General features: G+C 34.2%; 3 protein-coding genes across 7 annotated transcripts; 2 read left to right on the top strand and 1 right to left on the bottom strand.

Moving 5' to 3' along the window:
* Window positions 1-1,144: 1,144 nt before the first annotated feature.
* Window positions 1,145-1,708, top strand: LOC18041264 (UPF0481 protein At3g47200). Its single transcript, XM_024183687.1, has one exon. It carries the CDS (start codon window positions 1,145-1,147, stop codon window positions 1,706-1,708), a length of 564 nt encoding a protein of 187 aa, XP_024039455.1.
* A 7,280-nt stretch (window positions 1,709-8,988) lies between these two features.
* On the top strand, window positions 8,989-16,779 carry LOC18042207 (disease resistance protein At4g27190). The gene is made up of 9 exons (XM_024184819.1): window positions 8,989-9,057; window positions 9,465-12,157; window positions 12,266-12,339; window positions 12,466-12,948; window positions 13,103-13,255; window positions 14,119-14,481; window positions 14,655-15,170; window positions 15,645-16,259; window positions 16,587-16,779. The coding sequence occupies exons 2-9, from the start codon at window positions 9,484-9,486 to the stop codon at window positions 16,626-16,628; spliced, it is 4,920 nt and encodes a 1,639-aa protein (XP_024040587.1). The 5' UTR covers window positions 8,989-9,057; window positions 9,465-9,483; the 3' UTR covers window positions 16,629-16,779.
* Window positions 16,780-17,330: 551 nt separating this feature from the next.
* LOC18042206 (protein ENHANCED DISEASE RESISTANCE 2-like) lies at window positions 17,331-21,970 on the bottom strand. 5 transcript variants are annotated; one of them, XM_024184658.1, is made up of 10 exons: window positions 21,643-21,970; window positions 21,408-21,524; window positions 20,059-20,182; window positions 18,817-18,977; window positions 18,598-18,705; window positions 18,414-18,458; window positions 18,189-18,329; window positions 17,922-17,986; window positions 17,740-17,841; window positions 17,331-17,578 (listed from the first exon to the last, which is right to left on the bottom strand). In XM_024184658.1, the coding sequence occupies exons 1-7, from the start codon at window positions 21,709-21,711 to the stop codon at window positions 18,294-18,296; spliced, it is 660 nt and encodes a 219-aa protein (XP_024040426.1). In that variant the 5' UTR covers window positions 21,712-21,970; the 3' UTR covers window positions 17,331-17,578; window positions 17,740-17,841; window positions 17,922-17,986; window positions 18,189-18,293. The 5 variants fall into 5 exon arrangements, with proteins under 5 accessions (XP_024040426.1, XP_024040427.1, XP_024040425.1 ...); XM_024184659.1 differs by having other exon boundaries at window positions 17,929-17,986; XM_024184657.1 differs by having other exon boundaries at window positions 17,740-17,986.
* Window positions 21,971-23,480: the final 1,510 nt, after the last annotated feature.

Genomic DNA, 23,480 nt, shown 5'->3' with positions numbered 1-23,480 from the left:
CTGTTTTTCTGTTTGGTGATTTTAAAGTTTTATATCTATATTCATTTTTAAAAAAAAGTTATTCAAAACTATTTTCTATTTTCATTTTGACTTTTATTTATTAAAAAAAATTAAGAAGTGTAATTCTAAACTTATCCTTGTGCTTTGATGCTGGAGGGGTTTTTCTGTTTTTCTACATTGGCCATATCAACTAATGATGAAAGTTCTCATCATTAGTTGCTTTTGAAATGAGTGACCATGGTATGACCACTGAGAGTCCGGATTGGGTCAGTGGTAGATAAACGAGTCGGTTTTTCGTTACTGAGCTTTTCATGGATGAAAATTTTTATTTATTATTTTGTTTTATAGGTTCTCCATGAATGCCATTAGAAAAGAGATTGAATAATTCAAACTTCCTTTTTCCCCTTAACATCCAAACATGTGAGGCGAGGGCTACTAATAAGTCCTTTGTAATGAGAACCTATGTCTAAGCAAAAGCAGAGGTCAATTGCCAATACCATACTTCTGCACCTTCGTCTATCACTGTTATTAGTTTCAGTGCTTAAATTGCTCCATAAGCTTGCACTTTGACTTTGTCTTAATTTCTTAGGCGTACTGCTAATGAGACCCCCTGCCAAGTTCAAGCTTCTTGATGTCTTGTGATTCCCTTTTTTGTGGTGGTTACTTTGTCATAGAACTGACTGTTAAAGGCCATCAATCAATCCTGTTTTATAACATTTTTTTTTTAACATATTGATCAAACAAATGTTAGCCCTCAGATTGCATGCAGCTATTGACTTGCATCCAATTATTGACTCTCCCATATTAGGATATAAACTAAATTCATAAGAGGATACCTCTTCACCATGGCAAAGCAAACTTACAGTTCATGGAAGAACATAAACAGCGGTACCTGCATTACTTTCTTCAACGGACCAAAATAAGCTTTGACGAGTTTGTTCAAATTATAAAGTTCAGAGAAGCAGAATTACGAGGTTCTTATGCAGAAAAAGTCGAACTAAGTAGTGATAAATTTGTTGAAATGATTCTGCTGGATGCTGCCTTCATCATTGAACTCTTATTGAGATATCATTTCCGTCAACTTCAAAAAAAAGATGATCATATATTTCATAAACCCTATTTAATAGAGGATATATGGTATGATATGTGGTTACTTGAAAATCAGCTTCTTTTCTTCATTCTTGAGGATCTTTTTGCTCTAGCGGCAATTAAAATCCCCGACCAACATGAAAATCCAACCATCATCACAGTCACATACGAGTATTTCAAGGGTTTAGAGGCAGTACAAGGTAATCGGCAAAAATTCCCTCCTTACACTGAGGCTAGGGTAGAGCATTTCCTTGATTTTCTAAGGATTTGTCATCTACCATCATCGAGGAATCAGGAAAAACAAGAAGGTCAGCAATACCACAAAGGTAAAACCGCACCAAGTGTGACTGATCTCCACCAAGCTGGAGTCCACTTCAGTTTGAGCAAGAGCAATGATTTGTTCGCCATAGAATTCAAAAACAGGACATTGTATATTCCGAAACTGAAGCTACAGCTGGAAACGGAATCCTTATTTCGTAATCTCGTTGCCTTTGAACAACGGCATTACTCAGAGAATTACATAAATGATTATGTGTTCCTTATTCATCATCTCGTGAACACAACAAAGGACGTCGAGTTGCTTGTTCAGAACGGAATCATTGAGAACTGTGTTAAGTAAATAAGAGCACCAGCTTGGCCATGCCATCATTTCCACCCCAACATGGATCACCTCAGCCAAATGGTACGAGCAGAACACTGATAATGAGTCTTTTACGAGCAAGGACCAACCAGAGACAAATACCAAGCAGATACCCATTCCCCAAAAAGCGGGAACACGATCTCACGAAATCACGACAGTTGCGCTATGCCCAGAACTGTCGAGAGAGGTATGGTGTCCCACGTTTACTCACAATATAGCAGTTGGAGTCCCATGGGGGCTGCCACGATCCGAGATAGAGGGGGGATGAAGGGTAAACGGAAACGTAGGACAATGGCTATAAAAGAGAAAGAAACTAATGAAGAAAGGACAGAAAAAATTGAGAGGAGGGAAAACTCTGCCAAATTGTATCCAAACCACTTGCAATACAAATAGTGAGCCAATTCTAAGCAATTATTGGAATCTTAATTGCACCGTTTTCCCGTAAACACCTTGTGCTAACTTAGGCATCGGAGGGTTTACGCCGGTAAAACCACCGGCGTCTCTGATCCACTTTTGTGAACGCAGGCTTAGTGAGAGGAAGAAGGACAATTCCAACTTCAGTGGCTAGAGCGATCGTTGAAGCAAGAAGGAATTGACATCTTCACTGTTGATAACATAAATGTTGGTGTAAAAATCTGGTTGGGCAAAGGGCGAGCAGATTTCAGCATCAACAAACTGGTTTCCGGATAAAGAGGCAGCGTCAACGCTTATAAATAACCTTTCCAGAGGTACCACTCTGCTGGCTGATAGCTTCTATTTTTTTGGGCTATGCAAAGGATTGAATGATCACTGCAAAAGAACGTGCTACAAATGGAGGGCAAACTTAAAACAAAATTACTTCAATACTCCATAGGCTGGCATTTCGGTGTGCGGCGTCGTTTTCCTTCTTATTCTCACCGTTATTCAGTCTGTATGCTCTGTTATACAAGTGTTGTCTCAACCCAAAAATATCTCGTGACGAAAAACCTCTATGCGGTATTTGTTGTTGGAAAATTTTCAAAATAAATGTGTCTTATGGTAAAGGCATGTCCTATTAATTATGCTTTATAGAAAATGTACATTTTACTAAAGACATGTCTAATTAAATAATATCTTGTTGTATGGACATGTCCATTTAATTGTGTCTTGTAGAAAAGGTATCTTTTTACTAAATGATATAACTTTTCATGGCAACATTTCACTTAGAGATGCATCATTTCATGGTGACATTTCATTTGAAATGGTGATGGTTCAATTTGGACCATTGATTAAAATCAAATCTAGATCCAATGGCCATGAATGAAGGGGTATCATGAAAGATGACAACCCAAATGAGGGGGCACAAGTATATCTATAAATAGGGGTCATGTTTAAGCCATTTAAACATGAAAACAATGATCCTACACCACTCTTTTCTTAGCATTCCTTTCTAGTACGAATTTCAACACAAAACACCCATTTCTTTTGTGCATTCACAATCCAATATATTGTTTTCTGCAGGAACAATATATTGTTTCTTGGCAGGCTTACAACATTCAAGAGTATTCTAGTTTGCTTTCGTCGATGCACAACGCAAGCAAACAAACAAGTACTTCATTGTATCCTAGAGGTGTATTTGCTTAACCCATGTGCATTACTCAATTGGTGGGGGCAAATAACGTCTTAAGGAAAGCGACATTTGTAACGTGCCTTAAAGCACACAAATTTTCCGCAGTTTACTTATTACTATTATTTTTCTTCCTACATACAGAGTTAGTTGTAAACACATTACTTTACGTAATAAAGTTTCAACATTATTGTTGTATTTCTCTACATTTGCCATTCCCCACAAGTTCAACCACCAACATTTGTATGTCGTTTTTGAGTTGTTGTTTTCTTTTTTTATTTTAATTCTTATTCTCAAGCAATTTTATCATGGAATTGTTAATTTTACTTGAATGTTGACCAAGCCTTTGTTGTTGTTTTTTTTTTTAAATGAAATGAAATAAAAGGTAGGGGTATACCCTACAAATTATTCTCTCCACTCCATATATAGTATTGCATTTACCACATGAAAAATTAATTTTAAACGATAAATTTATTTACTTGAATATTTTAATCATGTCATGAACCCAATGACAGGTTAACGGATAAACATTCAAGTTTCAATATTATAATATTAATAAATGGCATAAACTAATTTTATTTTCATTTAAATTAATCTAATCCTACCAATTTCATTTGGTTTTCATATTGGTTGGTTTCATGTATCACACGAATTGTTAGGCACCGACTAACGCAAGCATATGTTACTCAAACATCTCACCTAAATAATAGTCTAAGGAACTTTGATTTGGATGGTAGATATTTAACTAACTAAAACTAATCTTCTTTAACTCAAAGCTCATCTACTAGTAAAAGTAGAACCCTTCTCCGTCAACTTATCTTCTTCATTATATAACAAAAGATGTTTAGTGAAGGATTGAGGGGGAAAAAAGACTAATAATAATTATGTCAAAGTAGTCAATATTACAGCCACTGGGCTTGAGGGCTTGGGTTAAAAGCCACAGAAACTCATTTCAATCCTTATTTTGTAAATGTGGGATTAGGGATAGATTTGTCTTATGACTTTGTTTATCAAGTAATTAATTTAAACAGTATTGTTAATTTTAGTTGAAATTGGAATGAATTTTTTGAAAGATGCTTTCTCATAACTAACCAACTAAAACTAACATTCAAATTATCAAAATCAGAGCTGACCAAGTAAAATTGTAAAAGTAAAATACTTACTTCTCCATCAAGTCATCTCTTTATATATAACAAAGAATGTTTTATGAAAGATGGCAAAAGCAATCAGTAACAATTATGTATCAAATAATTCAAAAAAGATGTCAAGCTCTGTTGCAACTGCTGCTGAGGCCGAGGTTTGGATTGTCCCATTCTTCGGTCAGGGACATCTATTTCCATGCATTGAATTATGCAAGCAAATCGCTTCTCGTAATTACAAATCTACCCTCATTATTCCCTCTCACATTTCCCCCACCAGCATCACCCCTTCCTCTCTTCACCAGCATCACCACCTCCTTCCCACCACCATGTTGTCATGCACGGCCAAATGCTTCAAGGCCTTCGAAACCTCCTTTCAACCCGGGAACCCGAAACGCGACCCGTTTGTGCAGTCATCGACGTTATGATGGGCTGGACGGCTGATGTTTGCAAGAATTTTGAAGTTCCCATTGTTGGGTTCTTCACTTCTGGTGCTTGCTCAGCAGCCGTGGTGTGTGCCATGTAGCAGGCTTGCATCCAAGATGTCAAACCGGGAGAGGCCCGTTTACTTCCTGGGTTACCCAAGGATACGGCTTTATTCGGATCGAATCTGAAATACAGGCCTCACGGGCCCCTTTCTCGTGGTCCACCACCTTTGCGAGGTGCGACCGGTTCAGAGAAAATGGGTCCATCGAACCCCGTGATCAACCACACTAGATGAAGGAAGTGGAGGGACCGATGGCGTTGATGTTCAACATGTGTGATGATCTTGAGGGACCATTTATTAATTATTTAGAGGAGATTACCAATTTTTCTCCTATTGTAATCAACATACATCATTTACCTCCCTCCTTTTTTTATAATGGTCAAAAACCCCACTGATAACATAAGTTTACAATATTACCTTTATTTTCAACTACTCTTTTATTTATATTTATTACAAATTAAATAAATCACATGAATAGAAACTAAATAAAAAATTAAGCATTAAAAATAAAAAATATATGTTTTGATATGAGTAAAAAATTAATAATAAATTTTTTTGTACTTATTTATTTTGTGAAAATTTTCTTGTAATAAATATATAAGAAAATTATTATAAAATGATAAAAAAATTATTATAAGAAAACTTGAATGACAAATAAAAATTTATTATAAGATAAATAATAAAATATTTTGCCTATGCTTTTTACATTTAATTTAAAATATTATAAAATTTTTATTATAAGAAAATGTTCACAAAATAAATAATTACAAGAAAAAAATTTTATTATTAATTTTTTTTCACATATCAAAACATATACTTCTTGTCTTTAATACTTAATTTTTTTATTTGGTTTTTATTCATGTGATTTATTTAATTTATAATAAATATAAATAAAAGAGTAATTGAAAATATGGGTAATATTGTAAACTTATGCTGTCAAATGGGTTTTTGGGTATTACAAAAATAGTAGGGGGATAAATGGTATATATTAATTATAGTAGGGGAAAATTGACAATTTCCCATTATTTAGTCAATCAAATGGGAAAGCCAATGTGGGGAGTAGGCCCAATGTGGCGGGCTCAGTGCTTCATGATCGTGAGATGAGAACCAACCGATGGAGTTCTAACATGAACGAAGATGAGATCGTTTAATGGTTGAATTTGAAATCACGCAGACCTGTGTTATATGTGTCATTTGGTACCGAAGTGGGTCCCAAGTTAGATGAGTATTTAGTACTAGCCAATGCTTTAGAAGTATCAAATGAACCATTTATTTGGGTAATTCAAACTGGTGCTGGTAGATTGGATCCTCCGTGTCATTTAACCGGCTTAGACAGGCCAGCAGAAGGCAATTATTTTCATAGTGGTTTGGATAGTAAAGCCAGTAAAAAGGGATTGATAATAGATGGATGGGCGCCACAATTATTGATACTGAATCATCAATCAATGGGTGAATTTATATCTCATTGTGGATGGAATTCAATGGTAGAAGCAATTGGTTGTGGGGTCCCAATTTTAACATGGCCAATTAGAGATGATTAACATTACAATGCCAAATTGGTGATCAATCATCTAAAGGTGAGGGTACATGATTTCTGATGATCAATCAAAATCGATTCAAAAGAATGATATAGTGAGTGGTATAGAAAAGCTTATGAGTGATCAAGAGATTAAAAAACGAGCTCACATGCTTCGCCATATATTTTATCAGGGCTTTCCTATGAATTCTGTGGCTTCTTTGAATGCTTTCAAAGATCTCATTAGTCAGAAATCAGTTTAACAAAAATAATTATTGTGTATAATAGGCTTTGGTTACGTTGGCTTGGGTGTGAATAAATCTACTTTATCAAGAACAGACATCTCAGCACCTAAATAATATGTAAGCTTTTGTTAATTGACTGCAGTCAATCATCAAAAGTCTTACAAAGCATGTAAAATAAAAAATGGCACATCCTCCATCCGAGAGCATCTAAAATAAAAAGATGGCACATCCTCCATCCGAAGTTTTTTACCATTCGGCTAAAATATATAGTCTCATGTTTGGTAATAAGCTCACAACATGCGTAGGGAAGTTTTTAATAGATCTTCATTCCCGTGCATGTTGTGAGCTTATTACCAAAAATGAGACTATATAGTTGTGGGACAAACAAAAAGGGAAGTTTTTTTTCCATTCGGCTAAATTTTAATGTCACGCAAAATAATATGTGATCTTGAATTCATTTTAATATGATATCAACATACGTAGGAAATTCGTGAATAAAGAAATTTTGCATGCCAGAGTCAGAGGAACAATTAAATAGAATGCTTTTTAAGACAACAATCACTGATGATCATGTTTCCACACCATCTGAGAGTACTGAATATCTACTATCAGTCCTATCTAATTGAAAAATGTACTGGTAGTTCGATGAGTTTGTTTCCATAGAAGCTACTAAATAAAGAAAGGGAAAAAGAGTGGCTACAAAAAGGACGAAAGTGGGTGGAGCTGTAAGGCTTTCACGGCAAATTGATTGTCTTGTTGATGCTGTGAAAATGGAGGTCGAACTCAAGAAGCAGATCATGGTACTAATGTTCTTGAAGATCAAGAGATGGAGAGATTGAAAAATAATAGTGCTGCAAGTGGATAATATTATAGTTATATATTTCTTTACACATGTATATAATATTATATTTCTCTGAATTACTTTATTACAATAGTTTTGTGTACATAAAAGTTTATATAAAGATTAAATTTTTGCATTTTCTTTTTTGCAGTTAAGTTTATTAATCAATTCAAGTATTTGTGTATATTACGGACTACATAACAAATTTTTTAGTTAAATATATTATAGTTAATTTTTATTGTAAATTAAAATAGTTAATAAAAAATTATTTAAATATGTAATCAACAAAATAGAATATGCTCTTAAAAATCCAATGAATAAGAAAAATTATTTAAATAATAATATTCTAAGTAAATTACAGATAAGTAAATGAGTATATTTTTGTAATTTGCACATGAACATTATACTTTTAATTTTCACTTACCAGATTTATCTAGTAGATTATTTACAAACTGATTGTCAAATAATCATCATTTACCAAACACCCGACTAAATTATTCATAAAATTAATTTTCTGATAATCAAGGTAAAAATTAATTCTTGGGAAGTAAAAGAAATTCCAAACATACCATCAATCAACTACAAGAAGTTATTTAAGTTGTAGTATTTAATGGGTTTTATTAATAGTGAGTGTGCTTATCAAATATATAAAAATAAATATTTTAGTTATTACCCACCTATTCTCTTGAAATTATTCTCAAAGTTTTTTTGTTTACCTAAAATTCCAAGGAAAATATATAAAGGAAGAAGAGTTGGGTTAAAAAAAAAAAAAAGGAAGGAAAAACAGGGCTCCTCTGTTTTCATTCCCCTGTTTTGAAATTATCTATCAGTTACGAAAGGAGAGTGGTTCAGATTATCTTGAGCTCTGCGGTCAAACCCGTCCATCAGGCGGATTCAGATTTTGAATTTTCTGTCATAATTGGTTTCCCACTTAAGAAAGCTTATCATTGGTTTAATATATTGCTGTTCCACTTGTTTAATGAATGGATTCCCACCGACGCGTTTGCTTATTAAAAGAATAAATCTTGCTTTTGCTTTTCTAGAGAAATAATGCAATATGCAATTATGCGTGATGGTGCGCGTCCATGTGAGAAAGTTGACGAAAGCTTCTTTTTCAGTATTGCAAGTGCTATCCACAGCGGAACTCCACAATCGAAACCATCATTACGACAATTTTTCTCTGTCGTTTCAATTTTTAATTGAATATAAAACAAGTAAGGTCAAATAAAGTCTGGTCCACCAATTTAATCAGTATGAACGTATGGATCCCATCATTAATATTATAAATATGTGGGTCCTTTAATTATTACATTATATGATTATTGTATTATTTATAGATTGCTTTAATCATGACATATTACGAAAGGAGATTCCCCTTGGAAAAAAAATAAAAAAGAGATTTCCTCTTCGGCGACTGAAAATAAAAGAAATTAAGGGCTGCATGATTGAGTCTTCTTCTTTTGCAAATCATTATCATTACTCTCATAAGCTCTCTATAATTACATTCCTCTGCAGGTAACATTAACTTTTTGCTCATTAAAATTGCACTTAAATACTCAAGGCGATTACAGAAGCTCATCAACTTTCCATAATTAAACAGGATTTCCACAACCTTCAATTAATTTCTTTTAATAACATAATCTCTGATGCTTGATCTCTATACAATTTCTTTCTTAATTTCCATCCACTTTCCAAGATAAAATTTCTATGGCTTGTTCATTTATCATTTTTTTTTGGGACACTTGAAGCACGTTTCTGTTAATAGCAAAAACTCTGATCCTTAAGAAAGAAGAAAAAAGGCTCTGTTCATGTTTCAGTTGATTCAAGATCAATTTTGCGATACTGTTTGCCGTCTTTTTTTCTCTCTCTAGTTTATTTTAATTTATTTGTATTCCTTTCCCCTTTCTTTGACATATTATTAGATTTGTTAAGCAGCAGGCAATGGCAGAAGTGGGTCTGGCTGCTTTTTCCAGCATTGTATCAGAAGGTTCAAAGTCACTGTTCAAACTGATTATACGGCAGATATCTTATGTGTTCAAGCACCAGAGCTACATAGATGGCCTGAAAGATCAAGTGAAGCAGCTGGGATATAGAAGAGAAACGGTGCAACAACCTGTTAATCATGCTAGACTACAAGGGGATGAGATTTATGAGGGTGTCACAGACTGGCTAAATAAAGTTGATGAATTCATCAGTGAAGGGGTTGCAAAATCCATCATTGATGATGAAGATAGAGCTAAGAAGTCCTGCTTCAAAGGGTTGTGCCCCAACTTGATTTCTCGTTACCAGCTTAGTAAACAAGCAGCAAAGGCCGCAGAAGCTGCCGCTAGTCTCGAGGGAAAAGGCACCTTCTCTAGTGTTTCCTACCGTCCTGCTCCAAAGAGTACAGAATATATGCCAGTGAAAGATTACGAGGCCTTCGATTCAAGAACGAAAGTATTTCAAGATGTTGTGGATGCGTTGAAGGATGATAGTTTCAAAATAATTGGGGTCTATGGGATGGGCGGCGTGGGTAAAACCACGCTAGTTAAGCAAGTTAGAAAGCAAGTGATGGAAGATAAGTTGTTCGATAAGGTCGTTATGGCTGAGGTAACACAGACACCAGATCATCATAAAATTCAAGACAAACTTGCTTTTGATTTAGGCATGGAATTTGACTTGAATGAGAATGAATTTCAAAGAGCTTCTCGACTGTGTCAAAGGTTGAAGCAAGAGAAGCGGCTCCTCATTATACTGGATAATATTTGGACAAAACTTGAGTTCGATAAAGTTGGAATTCCTTATGGGGATGTTGATGAGAAAGATAGAGAGGACGATCGGAGTAGACGCACAATAATATTGACGTCTCGAAGTCGAGATTTATTGTGCAATGATATGAATTCTCAGAAAAATTTCTGGATCGATGCTTTATCCAAAGATGAAGCATTGCAGTTATTTGAGAAGATAGTGGGTGATTCAAAAAAAACATATGATTTTCAACCCACTGCAGATGAGATCGTTGAAAAATGCGGGGGATTGCCTGTTGCACTGAGAACAGTTGCAAGTGCTCTGAAAAATAAGAGTCTTGCCAGTTGGAAGGATGCATTGAATCAGCTAAGAAGTTCCAATCTAAGAGAAATTCGTGGTATGGATGCAGATGTGTATTCTTCCATAAAATTGAGTTACGATTTCTTGGAAAGTGATGAAGCAAAATCTTTGTTCCTTCTTTGTACTCTGTTTGGTGAAGGTCATCCTATATACGTACATTACTTATTGAGATATGGTATGGGTTTGGGTCTATTTAGAAATGTTTACACATTGGAAGCAGCAAGGAATAGAGTGGATGCATTGATCGACAGTCTAAAAGCTTCATGCTTATTGTTGGACGGTGATGCTGAAGATGAAGCTAAAATGCATGACGTCATTCATGTTGTTGCTGTATCAATTGCCGCAGAGAAGCTTATGTTTAATATTCCAAATGTTGCTGACTTTGAGAGAGAGATGGAAGAGACAATACGGAAAGGTCCAATCGCTATTTCCTTACCTTATAGAGATATTCAAGAGCTCCCTGAGAGGTTGGAATGTCCCCAACTCAAGTTATTTTTTTTGTTTGCAAAGCATGATAGCTCTTTGCAAATTTCACACCTCTTTTTTGAAGGGGCAGAAGAACTCAAAGTTTTAGACTTTACTGGAATATTTTTCTCTTCATTACCTTCATCACTTGGTTGCCTCATTAACGTTCAAACATTATGTTTAGATGGTTGCCGACTGAACGATATAGCAATAGTTGGACAGCTAAAGAAATTAGAGATTCTCAGCTTTCGAGATTCTGATGTTAAGGAGTTGCCACTTGTAATTGGACAATTGACGAGATTACAGTTGCTAGATTTGAGAAATTGTAGCAGCCTTGTGGTGATAGCTCCAAATGTCATATCAAAATTATCTCGATTAGAAGAACTATACATTGGTAACAGCTTTTCACAATGGGAGAAGGTTGAAGGAGGAAGTAACGCCAGTCTTGCTGAATTGAATGGGTTGTCAAAGCTAACTACTTTGGAGATACACGTTCGGGATGCCGAAATTCTACCGCAGGATTTGGTCTCTGTGGAATTGCAAAGCTATAGGATATGTATAGGAAATGAGTGGTGGAGCAGCCGGTCCGTTAAATCTGGATTATCAAGATTGATGAAGCTCCAGGGGCTAGAAAAGTTTGGCATTCTTTTGCAGAATTACAGGATGAAACTGTTGTTGGAGAGAACTGAATATCTCTATCTAAAAGAACTGAAGGGTGTTCAGAATGTTGTTCATGAATTAGATGATGGGGAAGGTTTTCCACGATTGAAGCATCTTCACGTAGAAAGTTGTTCTGAGATTTTACACATTGTCGGTTCAGTTGGACGGGTTCGTCGCAAAGTCTTCCCCTTGCTGGAGTCATTGTCTCTTTGGTGTTTGAGCAAGTTGGAGACAATATGTGACAGCCAACTCACAGAAGATCAATCTTTCAGCAACTTAAGGATTATAATAGTACGCGGCTGTGACAAATTGAAGCATCTTTTCTCATTCTCCATGGCCAAAAACCTACTGCGGCTTCAAAAGGTAGAAGTGTTATTTGGCGGTGATCTGGAAATGATTGTTGGTAAGTGTTGAAATTAAGTACTGGTGGGATTATGGACTTCACCTCAATTATTTTGAAAAAAAAATACGACAAAGATTAATTATGTATATTGTTTTTGTTTGTTTATAGGACCCGACAGGGAGAAACCAACAACTTCTTTGGGATTCAACGAAATCATTGCTGATGATGATACCGCTCCAAAGGTGATAATTTTCTGTACAATAATTAATTGATTAATTTATTATCACGATTAATCTTCGATCATCAAAAGAATATTATACTAGACGGTTGTACTTGAAGGAACAAAAATGTACGGGTTTTCTTTGCAGGTTATTCTTCCGAGCTTAGAGGAATTGAATCTCACGCTATTAAGAAACATGAAAAAATTATGGGCCGATCATAATCAAGGAATGTACTGTTGTCAAAATTTAACAAAGGTGATCGTGAGCAGTTGTGATCGTATGAAGTATCTGTTTTCGTATTCTATGGTTAATAGTCTTTTGCTACTCCAACATCTTGAGATAAGAGCTTGTAAGTCAATGGAAGGGGTAGTCGACACCACGGGGTGGTCAGAAAGAGATGAAGGACATATTCATTTCCCTAAACTACACTCCCTCGAGCTCCATTGTCTTCCAGAACTAACAAGCTTCGCCAATACGGGACATATTCATTCAGATTTAGTTGTTGAATTCCCTTCTTTGCTAGAACTCCGGATTAGTGGTTGCAGTAATATGTTAAGATTCATCTCTACGAGCTCACCAGAAGACACCATTCATTCTGAAATGCAACCTCCTCCTCTTTTTGACGAAAAGGTTTTTTTTTTTAATAAAAAAATTAATTTTAGTCACAATACTTAATTTTTCTTTTCCTTGAGTCTTCAAATTTAGTTAATATCCACCTCTAATTTAGTTATCAATTGATTATGCCATTAATTGATTAATTAGTTATTTAATCTTTAACTGCCAGGTACGACTTCCTAGGGTGGAGGTATTACTTATGGAGATGATGGATAATTTGAGAAGAATATGGCACCACCAGCTTGCTTCGGAGTCTTTCAGCAAATTGAAGAATTTGGACATATGGTGGTGTGATAACCTAAGAAATATTTTTCCTCCATTGGTAAGGTTGCTGTATTCATTTCGAATCTTTTTTCCCAGATAAAATTCAACCATTTTTTAACCATTTTTGTATTGTACTTCAAATTAACCACTACTCTGAAATCTACGTTTTAAGTCCGGTTTTCAATTTAATTGTTTTTGCTCATATCTTAAAAGTACGATTTTCAAAAATTAAAGGATCGTCTCTCATCTTATAGGTTCACAAATTCATCTATATATTTCTCTTTTCCTTAATTCTTCACGTTTCGATTGGAAAAAAAAATAAAAGTCTTCAAATTTAATTAATATCTCTAGTTTAGTTACGAATTGATTATGCCATTAATTAACCACAAATTCATGATTATTTACAACTGACCCTTGATTGTAAAGAAATTTCCTCGAGTTTGGAAGTACTTAATAAAGATCCACTTTACAGTAGTCCCTTGTTGACAGTATTGGGAAATCTTTTCCAATTTTTTTTCCATTTTTAAATATACATTAAAAAAAGGAACCAAGGAAAAGGGAAAAATGGTTGAGTTTTTTTTTTTAAAAAAAAAGGAATAGTTGAAATTTGCAAATTTATGCTTAAAAACTGATATCAAGATGCAAAAGAAGTCTAAAATATTTAGAAATTGCCTTAAATTCTTTCTACGTTTCTAATACTAAATAGTGTAAATGCATTTTTATTATCTTTTTTTATCTGGCTTTTATTTATTTATTTATCTTGTTCTATTTTTGTTTAACAAAAAATATCTAGTAGACATTTCATAATTTGTTATGTTCATAAAATGTATAATTGTATGATTAAACATACTTTGAACCTAGTTGAATGATATTCTTACATTTTTACTTTTTTAACGTACACACACTTTTGCTTATTTTTAGGTTGGAATTCCTAGTAGCCTGGTGAATCTTAAAGTATCGGGTTGCCCAAAATTAGAAGAAATCGTAGGACATGTTGGACAAGAAGTGAAGGAGAATCGTATTGCTTTCAGCAAATTAAAAGTTTTGATACTTGATGATTTACCAAGGCTTACCAGCTTTTGTTTGGAGAATTACACTCTTGAATTCCCATCACTGGAACGAGTTTCTATGACACATTGTCCGAACATGAAGAATTTTTCTCACGGAATCTTATCCATTCCAAAGCCATGCAAAGTACAAGTGACTGAAAAGGAAGAGGGTGAACTGCACCATTGGGAAGGCAATAACCTTAGTTCCACTATACAAAAGTGCTATGACGAAATGGTATGTGTTAATCGATTCAACCAAATTGTTCATGCATCTCCCCTGCACTTGCACATTTAAGCATATACACCTCCCTTGTATATATATTTTTAGAAGTTAAAACACAAAACATGTAAGTTTAATGTGTGTATATATAATGCCTTTCAAAAACAAAATTGTTTTGGTTTGTGCAGATTGGATTCCTTGATATAAACCGTTTGCAACTCTCGCATTTTCCACGCTTGCAAGAAATATGGCATGGCCAAGCACTGCCTGTCAGCTTCTTCAACAATTTAGCACAGCTGGTGGTGGATGACTGCACGAATATGTCGAGTGCTATTCCTGCCAATCTGCTACGGTGCTTGAACAATTTGGAATGGCTGGAAGTGAGGAATTGTGATTCAATAGAAGAGGTGTTTCATTTCGAAGAGCTAAATGCTGACAAAGAACATATAGGCCCCCCGTTTCCTAAGCTTTCCGAGCTAAGGCTCATTGATCTTCCAAAACTCAAAAGATTCTGCAACTTCACTGGGAATATAATTGAACCGCCTAAGTTGGAGAATCTAACTATTGAGAATTGCCCTGATATGGAAACATTCATATCCAACTCTGTAGTGCACGTGACAACAGATAACAAGAAACCTGAAAAATTAACATCAGAAGAGAACTTCTTGCTGGCTCATCAAGTACAACCCCTCTTTGATGAAAAGGTGATTATTATTATTATTATTATTATTATTATTTTTCCCTTCACTTTCGTTCGCATAGATGTAATTTCATTAGAATCAAGTCAAATTTAATGACTCATCTTTTTGCATGTCATCTTAATTTATATCTGATTTAACAATATAACCGCAGTTATTAACTATCTTTATAGTATGAATTATAAAAATGTCTGAAATTAATTGGATGCCTAGTAACACGAGGTGATGAACTATATTAATTATGTGTGTAACATCTCTGTTTTCCTAGCTAATTCATATTGGATTTAGCATCAGATTTCATTTATGTGTTTCAAAGGGTAATCGATTTGATACTTATATTTGGGATCCTACTACAAAGCATACTAATTTGGAGATAAAATATAAAATGCCGTGATTAATCTTGTCCATAAAATATGCAGGGGAAGACTCCAGAGATTGGATACATATTTTCATTTACAACTTAATTTTGTTGATTTTCAGGTTGCATTCCCTAAATTGAGGAAGTTAAGGCTGTCTAGATTACACAAAGTGCAGCATCTCTGGAAGGAAAATGCCGAATCCAACAAAGTATTTGCAAATTTGGAAAGTCTAAAAATATCGGAATGTAGTAAGTTGCAAAAATTAGTACCACCTTCGTGGCATTTGGAAAATCTTGAGGCTTTGAAAGTATCAAAATGTCACGGGTTGATAAATGTGTTGACATTCTCGACATCTGAAAGTCTAGTGAATCTTCAAAGAATGAAGATAGCTGATTGCAAAATGATAGAAGAAATCATACAATCGCAGGTTGGAGAAGAAGCGAAAGACTGCATTGTTTTCAGGGAATTGGAGTACTTGACACTTGATTGTTTGCCAAGCCTAACAAGCTTTAGTTTGGGTAATTACGCTCTTGAATTCCCGTCCTTGAAACAAGTAGTTGTGAGACAGTGTCCAAAAATGAAGATCTTCTCTCAAGGAGTCTTAGACACACCAATGCTAAACAAAGTGAACGTCACCGAAGAAGAAAAGGATGATCAGGATGAAGAAGATGATGATGATGAAGCATGTTGGGAAGGCAACCTCAATGACACCATAAAAAAATTGTTCAATGAAATGGTGAGTATCAATTAAGTTTTGGTGCTATTTAGTAAATTATTTTATAGAAACTAATGTGATATAATATGATTGGTTGACTGAAAATATATAATAATAATAATAATAATAATAATAATAATAATAATAATAATAATAATAATAATAATAAATAAATAAATAAATTATGAGGACCATATAATGTTTTTATTTAACCAATCATATTATCTCGCATTAGTTTATACAATATTGTTTGTGCACAAGAGGTGGTGGTCCTATCATTACTCTAGCTTTATTATTCTTATGGTGGCAATGTATGCTTGCTTACACGAGTAATTACAAAATGTGCAGAATTCTAAAGAAGATATTGAGCCAACCCTTCAGGTACAGTGAAGAAGCTATCTCGAACCAGGCCAATCTCTTATACATGATTTAGCTTGCTCGTTCTTCTATACTTGAATAATTTGGTTCTACATATTTACAATTTTTTGCTCATGCTACAGACGTGCAAGACACTTTGGATTTTGTTTGATGCATTCTCTGTTTAAAGAAAGGACTTGAATTGATGTTTCATGTTTCATGCAATATTCGATTAGATTCTGTCTAAATTTCTGTATTATTCTCTTTTAAGCATTTAATTTCTAACCTCTCCTGATAGAAGATCCTTAGCCTAAGAAAACAACATAACATTTGTGGCATTATCAGAATAAGAATATTTTTGAGTATAGTAAAATTATCTCGACCACTGTTAAAAAGAATTAATCAGTCAAACTGACCTTCTCACACCAGCACGCTTTAAATTAAAAGAATTTCGTGAAGTCAAGACCATGTTATAGATCTCGTGGAAAGAAGTAAACCCGTAATTTTTTTCACAGCATCATAAGAAAAATCGTTTTTTTTAAGTATTTTTGTTAGCTGTCGAGTTTTAATAGTAGTAGCTATTAAACAATAACAATTAGTGTATATTAAAAAGTTGGAAACTGGTTGATACCACTCGGGAATCGAGCAGTTCACTTGTTTGCGAGTAGAAACCAACTTTACTACTAATTACACTCCAAAAATCACTATTCTTCATTTTTTAATGCAAAATTCCCATTCGAAAACACCAATGACTTTCATTCAAAGTAAATGAGAAATTACAATGAAAATAGAATCAAAATACATGTATGTATACCTAAAACAAATGATTTTTTTAATTAAAAAAAAAACACAGTTGAGGTGAAATGAAACCAGAGTCATGATATCTCTGGTTCCAACTTTGGGACAACAGCAGACTTGAGTTCTATATGAGAAACACGTACAGCACCAATCAGCCGCTCCGGTAATTCATCTGTAGTATTTGCCTGCATACAGAAGAGCAAGATAAAGAAGACACACACGAAGCATTATACCATTCTGAGAACATTCAAGTATGCAAAAATGCAAATTGCAGTGCAATATCTCAAAATCATGTCTTTTCCCTTGTGTCCATTTAGAAGTGGGGGAAAAAAACAATCATACATACCTGTACAAGGAAAGCCATGTCAACCACCAATGTCGCAATTACACCAATTACAAGGCCCAAAACTCCATTAGCAACAGTAGAAGAACCGATGTCAACATTAATCTACAGAAAGATGAACAATGTTAAACCATGTTAATGGTATCGGACGCTATTTGAAAGGGGAACAATTCATCTGTAGTTACAATCAACCACTTTCACTAATGAACAAGGGGTGCTTCCAACACTCTTGGCGCACCATCCATGACCCCTGCATGATTCAGTGCTTAAAATCAAGAACAAGTGCAAAACAAATTCAAGAGGGTAAAAATGGACACGAAGTTTGAAGGTACAACCCATCAATACATTTACACCTAAATGCATGCCTTCTTTGGACAAATTGAAGTGTACCATGCAGTAAAGGGTTAGTATACGTTAATATAGTCCTAATACATGAAGGCCAAGATGGATACCTTAGGAACAGATGGAATAAATTTCAACCTACTATTGCGAAACTCATCATCGCCATCAACAAACCGTTGCAAAAGTGATCCCACAACCAATTGCCTTGCGACTAATTAAAATACCATACTATAATGTGTTGATCCAGGAACCTGCAGATGCTTAGGTTACAACTATACAACCTCCCAATACAATAAGTTTGAAACTTAATACCTTCTGAAATGAAACAAACTTACTTGAAGATTAAAGATCAGTGAGAAAAGCCCTTTTTCAGAAGCAACCTACATTTTTTAGAAGAGGGTCAGTGTGTTATAGATTCAATGAACCATGAGAAGTTATTTACATTGTAGTATCTCACAGGCAGTATTTTCTCCTAATGCATCAATGGAAAAGGAAAAATAAAAAGAAAAGAATAGTTACTTGTGCAGCACAGCCTTGACGCCTAGCTACATGGTCCATTCTCTTTGTGTCTTTGAACCAATCAACAGCAACAAGATCCATTAAATGTTTTCCCGCAGGTATCTGCAGTTACAAATTGCACAAGCACAAGAAGAGCCAACCAAACTACATCATAACCTGTCTACCTAGCCTATGCAGGATATATAAATACCATAACAAACAAACAAAATATGGGGGAACCTTTGTTTTGTCATAACAAAAATGCTTGCTACGAACTCTAAAGTTATTTCCATCAGAAAGTTTCCAGCAGTCACGAGCATTATCACAGTCATCGTGTCGTAGATTGCCCGAAAAACAAGACAAATCAATTTGATCAGCCTGCTCTTCCTCTAGGGCTGCAACTAATTGAAATTTTTTTTTTTTTTTAAAAAAAGATCAATACCATAAAAATCCACTAGCCAAATATACAAAAATGAATACTTATCATCCACCTGTCCTCTTGAAATCATTCTCAATCTTTTTTTCATTTGCCTGAAATCCCAAGGAAAAATATGTAACTAATACTTCCCATTCATGAATATTGTCTATCGTATAAACATGACATTTTTAATTGGAATAATAAAATTTTTTAATTATTTTAATTAAATGTTAATCCTACAAATTATTTTTGTTAAATCTAGCAAGAATAACTAAAATTTCTTTAAGATATATTTTAGTGGTAAATTAAAAAAAAATTAATTATTTGGCGGGAATTATTGAAATTGGAGCCATTTTTTTTGTGGGAATTGAAATATATTCTTTAAATTATTACATAAATAGCAAAATGTACATACACACACATATATATAATTCATATATAAAAATTCTCTAATTTGTTCACAAGTACCATAGATTATAATTCAGTTATGAAATAAAATAACTACAATAATTATAGTTAAATGAATACTTCATTAATTCTTAATTTGCTTCCTAACATTAAATGAACAACTTGAGTCAGCCACCTGAATTAACCAGTAACAACGCCTGAGTCAACTATCTGAATAAACCAGCAACCCTAGCTGATTCCAGCACCTGCAATTAACATCAGCACAACAGGAACAATCTTAAATCAACACCAAGAACAGACCAAACTGCCGTCAAATGTCACAAAACCAAACAGTCTGCTACTGCCATCAAATGCAAGCAAACATATGCAACAAAACCAGATGCAAGTGAAATTCTGGAGAATATCGGATAAACCAAACCAAATGCCACACTTCTAGTAATTAGACTAGATGCAGTGTTCAATTAAACTAAATGTAGTCTCATATTACATTCAAAATTTCTAAAAGAAGCAGTGTTCCATCAGAGAAGCACCAAAACCAAACCAATCTAATCCAGCATAAATACCAGCTCAACCCAAAACAATTACACATTATATTGACATATCAAAATTCGCTATCAAAACATAGCCAAATAAATGAAAATAAACTCAAAACAGACCCAAACCAACTGATGTTGCAGCCCTAGTAGTCGTTGTCCGTTCCACTGCCATGGGAGCGAGGGTAGGCTCCGTTGTCGATGAGTGAGTAAGATAAGGCTCCAAATCAATAGTTCCACCTCCTTTCTGCAATTCAAAAAACAGAAATTCATATATGTAAAACTATTAAAAAGTGTGAAACAACCTGTAAGTATTCAACTTCTGTCAACTCAATAGCACTTACTAAAGTTTTTATACAGAAGAAAAAGGCATTTTAAGTCCAAAAAATTAGAATTATTGGTTGAACTCCAACTCCATCAATCCATGCAACCATCCAATCTTTAACAAAAAAATGAAGCATAATTAACCAAACATCTGAATCAGAAAGATTGTGCTTTCATTTGGCACGAGGTGTTGGAAACAACTTAACAAATCTAGACACAATCTATAACCATCAAGTCCAAACAAAAGTCAGGATCTAAAATACTTTGAAAAATCAGAAAAACAGTTTCAATTTCTTTTTCATCCATTGTAAGCTCAAACTAAAGGTAGCCGCGCTACCTTTAAACATCATTTGGGCTTATACATGCGACATTTGCTCATGAACAACTAAAGTTGAATAAGATTTTTATATGAAACAGAATATAAAAAGTCAAAGTAGAATATGACAGGAGCTACAATATATTATTCAGCATCAGCATTATGTATAAAATAAATTTAGAGGCATTATATTCATTCACAATCTTGCAGAGGTAACACCAGATTATGGCACGCATCTCTTGAATAGCAGATAAAGGACGAGATGCAGTGGGAAGGTAGTAACTTGCTTGCATGAGAACTAGAAAGTAATATCCCCAGATCAATTATAGATCTCATAAAAAAAAAACAGTGAGGCAAACACAATTATACAATCCATCTGTCAAAAGGCTAAGCAAATGAATATACAATCAACACCATTCTTCCAAACGAATATACAGTCAACACCATTCTTCTAAACACAAACAAAGTTTGAACGTATGACAGATTTTTAGCCATTTGATATTCCATCAAAGATAATTAGATAACACCTACCAAGGATTTTTGAAAAGAATGCATTCTCATCTTAAGCAGCAACCTCACCAGTAACACATTTTCATACCCTGTTTCCACCTCTGGTCGCACCACCAAAAAAATTCAGTACTAATTAGCTTCAACAGAATCTATTTTTTAATTTCCTTTTTTTTTTTTCAAAATAAACCTCCATTCTTATACATAAAATTAAAATATCAATTAAATAAACAAAGTCTATGCTTACTAGTAAAACACGTCCATTTTTAGGTAGAGGCAGATAATAAAAGAAAATTGAAACTGAGATAAAATAAGAAGAGCTTACTAGGTGCATTTGATCAACAATCCAATCCTCAACGATGGAATCGATGCCATCAAATAAACATGACTTAATCTTGAAACCACAAACTGCACTAAGCATAGCACCAAAGCCAGAGCGTGACTATAAAGAAGAAGAAAAAAGAAGGCAAAGAAGAATTAAATTAACATGAAATTCAACTGGAACAATACAAAATATGAAATTTTTAGCAAATCTTACTAGCGTTAGGGTTAAGGCTTACCATAGGGAACTGGATGGCGCTAACTAAATGACAAGTTGAAACGGCATCTGCAATCGTATTGAATGACATTGAACCGCGAGGTAGGGTTTAAATGAATACCGAGCAGAGATAATTTGGTGTGGTGAATTAGGGTTTTGTGGCTACGTTTTATTTCGATTGAAAAAAGGAATTTGAGCTAGGCTTTAATTCAACGGTGTCGTTAATTTAAACATTCATTTTAGGTTGCAGTGGCCAGTGGAGAGAGAGGGATTCATTCAACGCTTAGCCAAAATTTGGCTGTAAGTGTTGATGTGTTTTAAGTTATACAGAACGGTGTCGTTAATTTAAACAACACTGTTTTACAATCTTATAAGTTCACAAAACCTAAGCATGACTTATATGTATCATTTATCTAGGACGGTTAAATTATAAGTCATGAATATGTCATATATTCTGGACATATGAATATATATTATGAATCTATCATATTTTTATGACACATTCGTGACACAACGATATATGTCATCAAATTTCTGTCATTATTTAATACTTTTCTAGTAGTGTTAGATTTTTGAAACATTTCTGTTAATAGCAAAAACTCTAATCCTTTAGCAAAAGACTAAAAATTAAAAAAAAAATCTGTTTAAATATCAGTTGGCTCATGATCAATACTTCAATACTTTTTGTTGTATTTTCTTTCTTTCTTTCTTTGTCATTTTATTAGATTTTCTTTGTTTCATAGTTTGTTTTGCTTAAGTAATTGTTCATTATTTATGTCTGTGTTTTTACTAGCTTTTGATAATTTATGGTTGGTTTTTTATTCAGACCCTCAAAATAACTTTTTGTTAATAGTAAAACCTCTTATCCTTAAGAAAGAAAAAGAAATTCTCTATTTAGTTATTAGTTGGTTCAAGATCAATATAGCCATATTGTTTGTGATCTTTTCATTCTCTATCTTTCCCTCTAGTTCATTTTAATTTATTTGCATTCCTTTCTTTGACACTTGTATTTATATATATATATTGTTAAGCAACAGGCAATGGCTGTTGAAGGGTGTCTCCCTGCTTTTTCCAGCATTGTATCACAAGGTTCAAAAGCATTATTCGAACCGATTATGCGGCACATATCTTATGTGTTCGAATACCAAAGCTACATAGATGGGCTAAAAGATTGAGTGAAGGAGCTGGAATATATAAGAGAAAGGGTGAAAACGCTGGTTAGAGAGGCTACTCTACAAGGAGATGAGATTTATAAGGGTGTCTGAGACTGGCTAAATAGAGTTGCTGAATTCAGTGAAGGGGTTGCAAAATCCATGATTGATGATAAAGATAGAGCTAAGATGTTCTGCTTCAAAGGGTTGTGCCCAAATTTGATTTCTCGTTACAAGCTTGGTAAACAAGCAGCAGAGGCCGCAAACGAAGCTGATAAACTTGTGAAAAAAGGCGAATTTAACATCTGTAATCATGTTTCCTACCGTCCTGCTCCAGAGAGTACAGAGTACGTGCAAGTGAAAGATTACGTAGCCTTTGATTCCAGAATGAAAGTATTCCAAGATGTTGCAAAGCAAGTGAGGGAAGATAAGTTGTTCGATGTGGTTACTTCCGGGGATGTTGATGAGAAAGATAGAAAGGATAAAAGAATTCCGTTCATTAACTTCCGGGGATGTTGACGATCAGAGACAATGCAAAATAATATTGACGTCTAGAAGTCGAGATTTATTATTGTGCAATGATATGAAATCTCAGAAAAATTCCTCGATCGATGCGTTATCAAAAAAAGAAGCATTGCAGTTATTTGAGAATATAGTCGGTGATTCAACAAAAATACTCCTCGATCGTTGAAAGATGCGGAGGTTTGCC

This window comes from Citrus clementina, unplaced genomic scaffold (genome assembly GCF_000493195.1).
Source record: "Citrus clementina cultivar Clemenules unplaced genomic scaffold, Citrus_clementina_v1.0 scaffold_5, whole genome shotgun sequence".
NCBI classification, from domain to species: Eukaryota; Viridiplantae; Streptophyta; class Magnoliopsida; order Sapindales; family Rutaceae; genus Citrus; species Citrus x clementina.
Note: the sequence above shows the minus strand (reverse complement) of the source record. Positions and strands in the feature narration are given on the sequence as shown.

Excerpts from the sequence above, each read along its gene's own strand:
- LOC18041264 (XM_024183687.1), top strand. The coding sequence starts at position 1,145 with ATGTGGTTACTTGAAAATCAGCTTCTTTTCTTCATTCTTGAGGATCTT.
- LOC18042206 (XM_024184657.1), bottom strand. The coding sequence starts at position 21,711 with ATGTCATTCAATACGATTGCAGATGCCGTTTCAACTTGTCATTTAGTT. Across the intron at positions 18,706-18,816 it reads TTTGTTATGACAAAACAAAG|CTGCAGATACCTGCGGGAAA; the intron begins GTTCCCCCATAT and ends TGCAATTTGTAA. Across the intron at positions 18,330-18,413 it reads CACTGATCTTTAATCTTCAA|GTTCCTGGATCAACACATTA; the intron begins GTAAGTTTGTTT and ends AAGCATCTGCAG.
- LOC18042207 (XM_024184819.1), top strand. The coding sequence starts at position 9,484 with ATGGCAGAAGTGGGTCTGGCTGCTTTTTCCAGCATTGTATCAGAAGGT. Across the intron at positions 12,158-12,265 it reads TGATCTGGAAATGATTGTTG|GACCCGACAGGGAGAAACCA; the intron begins GTAAGTGTTGAA and ends GTTTGTTTATAG. Across the intron at positions 16,260-16,586 it reads AAAAATTGTTCAATGAAATG|AATTCTAAAGAAGATATTGA; the intron begins GTGAGTATCAAT and ends CAAAATGTGCAG.